General features: G+C 36.9%; 1 protein-coding gene across 1 annotated transcript; it reads left to right on the top strand.

Annotated features, from left to right (window-relative positions):
- The first annotated feature begins 684 nt into the window (after positions 1-684).
- Positions 685-2,330, top strand: LOC145799748 (Tetratricopeptide repeat (TPR)-like superfamily protein). Its single transcript, XM_082889379.1, has one exon. The coding sequence runs from the start codon at positions 860-862 to the stop codon at positions 2,003-2,005; it is 1,146 nt and encodes a 381-aa protein (XP_082745505.1). The 5' UTR covers positions 685-859; the 3' UTR covers positions 2,006-2,330.
- Positions 2,331-7,054: the final 4,724 nt, after the last annotated feature.

Below are 7,054 nucleotides of genomic sequence, written 5' to 3'. Positions count from 1 at the left end.
GGAGGATCACCCACCATTCATCATCATTATCAGAGAAGAGAAATAATCAATATGTTTGATTTCAGTTTTTTGAATCAATTTTCTGAAAATTGAGTTTTTTGTTTTTAGTAAATATTTTTAAAATTTTAAGCAATTTTTTTATTTTTTTAAATGCACCTTACTTAAATGTATCTAAATACTAAAATATTTGTGAAAAATTATTTTAAAAAATTAATAAATACACAAAATATTTTTTAAAAAAATTCCTGAATTTTCAATTTTTTTTTTTTTGTATTTTTGGTATTTAGTGAATTTTTTAAAGATTTTTTCACAAATATTATACTTTTTAAGTATATTTATATTAGGTGAGTTTAAAAATTAAAAAAATTACTTAAAATATTAAAAAAAATCATTGAAAACAAAATAATATGGAAAATAAAAAAGTAAATTTTTGAAAAGTGTTTTTTAGAAACCAAAATCAAAAAAGCTGAATGTGTTTTTGAGCTAAACCATAGAGAAAAAATGTAATTAAACCTTAAAATAAAATAAAAAATATAAACAATCACATAAGTTGCACAAAAGAAAATCATACACAAAATCTAATATGTGAAGCTTTCAATATGTGAACCAAACACAAGACAACATGGGTTGGAAATTGTTACTCTCTTTCTTTCTTGGTCCCTGATCTCTCTTCATATCCAACAAAGAGGCCCAAATATAAAAATTACAGGCTCATTGATTGGCCCAGTTACAGATGTTACAATTTTAACAAAGCCCATTCCATTAAGAGTCCTTACAAAGCAGTTCCAAGTGAACCACTCTACAATCCCGGCGGAGCCACCACCACAACAACCTCCTCGCCACCGAGTCACCACCCAAAATGGACACCATCGACTCACCGGAAAACCAACAAACCCAACTCACCACCGATCTCCAAACCCTCTCTCTCTCCTCCTCCACCACCACCGACGACCCACTGACGAGCCAGTTCGCCACCCTCAACGACCTCTGCTACGAGCTCTCCTCCCTCCAAGACCTCGCTTCCCGTGGCTCATGGCGATCCATCCTCGACAAGGTCGCTCGAGCCCGCAAGCTCTCTCTCCTCCCTAAACCCCACGAACACCTCACCTACCTCTCCTTCAACCTCCTCGCCCTCATCAAGCTCCGCCGCTACTCCGACGCCGCCGCCGAGCTCGACTCCCTCGAAAACGACCTCGACAGCCCCGCCTATCATTACCAATCCTACCCTCATCACTACCCTAATCGATCCGGCTCCATGGTCCCCTTCGCTCTCCGCTGGCTCCACGCCGACCTCCCTTCCAGGCTCGGTAAGCGCTCCGAAACCCTAGATCGCTTCTACACTCTTCTCAATTTCGTCCGCACCAAATTGGCATCGAATTGTTCCAGTGTTTCTGCTGAATTGTGGAGGAAACGTGAGGCTTTCGTGATGAATTCGATAATTAGTCATCATTTGAGTCATAAAGAGTTTGGGGTTTGTTTGAATTTGATTGAGGATTTGATTAGTCGTTGCGGTGATGGGGATAATCAAAGCCCGGTCTTGTTGTCGAAACTAGGTTATATTCAGTTGCAATTTGGGGATTTGGAAGGTGGGAAGGTCACATTTGATAAGATTGAGGGATTGGTGAAGGAGAAGATGGATGATGATGTTGAATTGAAGAACCTTGTGAGTAGGAACAAGGCATTGGTTTATTTGGTTGGGAAGGATTATGTGTCAGCGGTGAGGGAGTACGGAGAGTGTATCGAGAGGGATGGTTCGGACGTAGTGGCAATCAATAACAAGGCACTTTGCTTGATGTATTTGAGGGAGTTGTCGGGTTCAATCACTGTTTTAGAGGGTGCGTTGGAAAGGGTACCGACCGTGGCTTTGAATGAAACCCTTGTGGTGAATTTGTGTAGCATGTATGAATTGGCTTATGTTAATCACTCAGATACTAAGCGGACACTGAGTAACTGGATTGCTCGTGTTGCTCCTGATGATTTTGATTCATCTTGCACTCGGATATGAGGTATATTCTATGTTAAAGTGCCCTTCTCGTTGTTGAATAGTTGTCATTGATAGCTGAATTGAATGTAGTTGTTCCTGAATTTGAATTTTGTTTTCATTGGGCTGGGCAGTGACAGCGATCAGCATTTTTAGCTGTTGAAGTTTTCACTCATTTCTTTGGTGTATCATGCTTTCTTTAACATAAATGGATGGATATTTCATTTGTTTTGTATGGGATGAATTTGATTGTAAACCACAAATTCATAATTACGGATCCATTGTATGCCGTGCACTTGAAATCTATTTAGACTGATTTAGCAACTGTAATGCAGATAATATTTTATAATTTCTTGTCCATTAACCCATAGCTGCAACATGCAATTGTTTAATTATGATTTGTCTCTCAGGTTTGGTGAGTTTACTTCATTTTACAGATCCATTCTTGCTTATGGTAAAACCATTTTGTTCTTGAGAACATTTCAGGTATTCCAGTTTCAGGGATTACATAGCTAGTCGTCCAACAGCTAGGCATGATATCAACCTAGGTTGTCAAGGACATCCAACCTAGACTTTGGAACAGATAATACGCTTAATCTCTACTTATTCATAAATAAATAAAAAAATGCTTAATCTCAACGTCATGCAATCCTAGTTATCGAAGTAGTGGGGTGTGCATTCATATTTTTTGGTGGACCGACATGAAATTAAATTTTTTTGAGGCATGATGTGGCTCGTCACAAGTATTATGTTTGGAATGGTTTAAAAATGAGATGATGCATCGTCATTCTCTCCTCATCCAGTCAATTCAGCCTAAATTTGTTCCACAGAAGTGTCAAGAGAACACAATACCATTTTCATTGGTTCATTTACAAAGGGGAAGTGGAGGGAAAGGAATAAAAAGGAGGTGGTGGAGCTTACCCAAGTTCTTTTGTAATTTTCTTAGACCTTGTCCTTGGATGCCATACTTCTCTTTGCGCTCCAAATGGCCTTATTTTGAGTAATTTAATTGGGTCTGGAATGTAAGTTGAGCATATAGTGGGTGGTTGGATACCTCGTCTGCTGGATTAAACTTTGGATTTGTGAACTTTTACCCATCAGAAACTAAAAATGAAAAGAAAGGACTCATGGACTCATGTTTATCTTTTTTTGGTTTTCAAATTGGTGTGTAGAAAGATATGTCAAAAATGTTTATGAGAGGAAGATTGATCAAAGAATCAGGCTTTAATTATGTATATAGTGGACTAGGACACCTGAATCAATGGTAATGAATCTCTGGAACCAAGTTGGAGCCTCTATGGAAGGATTACTGACTAGGGTAGCTCACACTTTTGTGAGTGGAAAGCTGAAATTAATTTGTTCTTTGTTTGTGTCAACGGAAAATATTTTTTTAGGAAACATTTTCCGTAAAATATTTTTTGTAAATAGTATTTTCCTATTTTGGTTGCAACTTTGAAACTATTGTGCTAGTGGTTGTATTAGTGGTGGTGTCGGTGGAGGTGGGGGACTGGAAAACGATTTTTATCGAAATAAGTTTGTTTTTCGTTGACCACGAAAAACATTGTTTGCTGACTTTTGTTTCCATCATACCAAATATCAAGAAAAGCGGAAATTTTTTTAAGAAAGATTAGCGTTAAGGTGATCTTGATTGGCATGTATAGATACATTTTGTAGTTATGTGATTACCAGTGTTTTAAAAGGCTGTAGGTGCACCGAAGCGATAAGGTCTCCCATAGCCTAAGCGCCAGGCGCACGCCTTACCAAAGTGAGGTGCAAATAAGAGTAGAAAAGAAAAATTATAAAATAGGTAAACTTTTCAACATAAAAAATATATATATACATATAGAATTCTAAAAATCATAAAGTAAGTTTCACAAGCATAATAGAGAAGAAAAAAACAAAAAGATAACCCCGCGAAAAATCAAGAGAAGAAAAAATAAAAAAAGAAAAAACAGAAGCAGACCCACGGAGAGAACCCATCGAAGAAGAGAAAAAAAATAAAGGAAGAAAAAATGGAGGCAGGGAGATAATCCAACCAAAAGAACCTTAGTGAAGAAGAAGAGAAAAACCTGAAGAAGTCAAAGTCATGTCGTCTTCTCACTTTCTAATTGCTTTTTTTAATCTTCTCCACCTAGTTTTTTTTTTTTTTTAAATCAGTTTTTTCTCTCTTTTGACACGTTTGGTCATTTTATATTGAAGAGTTTTGATTCTTATGGGTATGCCCACAAAAAAAAAAAAAAAGAGTACTCGATCAACATTTGGAATAGAAAAATAGGTAAGGCCCATGAAGCCTATTCTTCGTGCCTCAAAAAAAGCTCTCACCTTGGCGCCTAAGTTGCGCCTTGCGTATTGCGTATTGCGTCTTGCCTCGACCTGTTTGAAGTGCAAGGCTATGCCTCGCACTTAGGCTCGCGCCTTTTAAAACACAGGTGATTACATATGACTAGTTGTACAATCATTAAGGGCGAGGGCCCCGTAACTACAAGGCATAAACTTTCTATTGTCTCAGCTATATACTTGCCTAGAGGGTGCGCGAGGTGGGGTGCCTCGCCTAGGCACACTACCTCTCCTCACCTCACCTCTACTTGCTTACCTCAACACCTTGCTCAGTGCTCACCACCACTGCTCAGTGCCATTCACCTCACCTTGCCTTGCCTCACCAAATTGACAGTCACCTCACCTTGCCAAGGCTCCAACTCTAAAATAACACCGTGACATTGTATACTTGCCTAGCCTACGAGTAGGGCCTAGATAGAGACCCCCTTGTGATCATTGCCTCAATCATGGAATGTCCTAGCAATACATGATTACACTTAGGATCAGTAGATAGAGACTTAGACTTGTGGATTGGTTGTTAGAGTGATCTCTACATAATGACCAAGATTAACCAAGTCATGTGATACATTGGACAATGTATCCCAATTCTCAACTATCTATTAAGCACGGATACTTCAAATAGGGTGACGTATCCGTATCATATCCGTATCGGATACCGATACTCCTTGGATACTCGCGGATACATATCGGATACTTATTAAAAGTATCAGATACTTCTTAATTATTTTTTCATTAATTTTGGGATATCGGAAACTTAATTTTGAAATATCGGATATTCCAAGTCATGTTTACTTGTTTTATGAAATTAGAATTGTAACATTTCTTGCAAAGTAATATAATATAATATAATATAATTGCAAGTATAAATATAAGAATATTTTTCTAATACTTTGTTAAGTTGTTCGATAAGAAGAGCATTGCGGGTTAAATAATAGAATTTATCAAATTGATATATCCTAATTATTTTATGCATGTCCCCTATAACTACATAAAAAGAAAGAATTAATAAGAGAATATAACAATGGTAAAATTAAATATCATTAAATAAATAAGCAAGTAAACTTGAATACAATATTTTTCACTAATGTCAAAAGAAAAAGCATCGGGACAAGTTGTGAATTATTCTATTATTGTAATATAAATATATTCAACTTGATATTGAAATGAAATATTGGCAAGACCTATTAAAAATTTAAAAAGTAAACAAGCTACTAGTTTAAATTAATACAAAATTCTTAAAGGTTAATATTTTGCATTATAAAATTACATTGTGGTTTCTCAACGTTCTTTAGCTTATGTGTAACTCACTATTAATAATTTTAAAAAATATATTTTTCACAAACATATCCTAACCGTACCGGTATCTTATTTTTTTAGGTTTTGTCGTGTCGCCTTATCCGTATCGCCGTATCCGTATCGTGTCGCATCCGTATCCCATATCTGTATCTATGCTTCCTAGTCAACTGTTCACTGCTATCTTGTAAGGTGTATCACACCTACTCAGCACAATCCATAAGAGTTGGAGTCCATGGCCTAGCTCTCCTGTAAAAGGGCGTCTCCTCCATACACAACAAGCAAGCTATTCTACACAGAGAGCTCCCCCATACTTGAAAGGCTCTCCTCCACTGCCACTATGGCTGCCTTAGCTCTCTCCCTATCCAACTCTGGTAGTCTCGCACTATCTTAGTGTCTATCATCCTCCTAGAAGGTCCACAACCGACCACCTCACACACCATTGCTCATACTTTTTAACTTCTATTTGATTGGGAATGGATTTGTCTCCTCCCCCATTAGTCGTGGTATATAGATTTATCAACCATGGTCTTCGCTTGTACAGTTAAAGGAAAGCAAGCTATAAAATTCATTATTTCGCAACTTGAAATGCCATTAGTTCTAGAGGAAAGTTGGTGCTGGACCTCAGACCTGTTTTCAAATCTTTGTATGCTAACTACTAGGTACTAACCAGCAATCACTAACCTTCTATCCAATCCAAATATCAAAGCTGCTGCTCCTATTTTACCATGGGTTCTTGATTTCTTTATCTGCCCTGAGTTTTGCCATCAATTATTTTCTGTATCTAGTCTTTTCATGACTTTCTGTTTATCGTATGTCCTGTTCTTCATGGTAAACTCTTCAGAGCAATTAAAAGGGGGAAGGGAAAGGGAGGGTTTTGGATTAGATGTTTAGTCTCAAGGAAAGAACGATTCCTTTCCATGGTGTAAGCTTTTTCACCACTCCCACCTCTCTGTGGGATGCTAATCTCAATTTTCCTATGAATGAATGATTGTGTTAACACTAATATTCTTGACATTCAAGATTGAAGTGTTTGAGTTTCATTTTTATATGTGTTATATTTAGATTTAATCCATTGTGGTTTCTGGCTGGTGGTTTCATGAAAACTGATGTGCACAGGTGATGGATCCTGAAGTTCAATTTTGTGAAACTTTTGTTTTTTGTGAATTTTTGAAATGCTTTAAATTGAATCTAGAAGAGATGAGATGACGTGACTACTTTGCATGTGATTACTGAAGTACCCTTGAGTTCTAAAATCTACACTGTAATTAAGAAACTGTTTGTTTAGAATATCATTTTCCAGTCGGAAACATCCTTAATTTTGGAGGATCTCCACATCATCTAAATAGTTTTCAGAACTTGTGAATATTTATTTATATATGCACACAGTTATCTTGCTTAACTAAATTTGCACTTGTTTGAGTGTCCATCCTTATATTACTT

This window comes from Camellia sinensis, chromosome 1 (genome assembly GCF_055761805.1).
Source record: "Camellia sinensis isolate YWXY chromosome 1, ASM5576180v1, whole genome shotgun sequence".
In the NCBI taxonomy this organism is placed as follows: Eukaryota; Viridiplantae; Streptophyta; class Magnoliopsida; order Ericales; family Theaceae; genus Camellia; species Camellia sinensis.
This window is presented reverse-complemented; position numbering and strand designations above follow the sequence as displayed.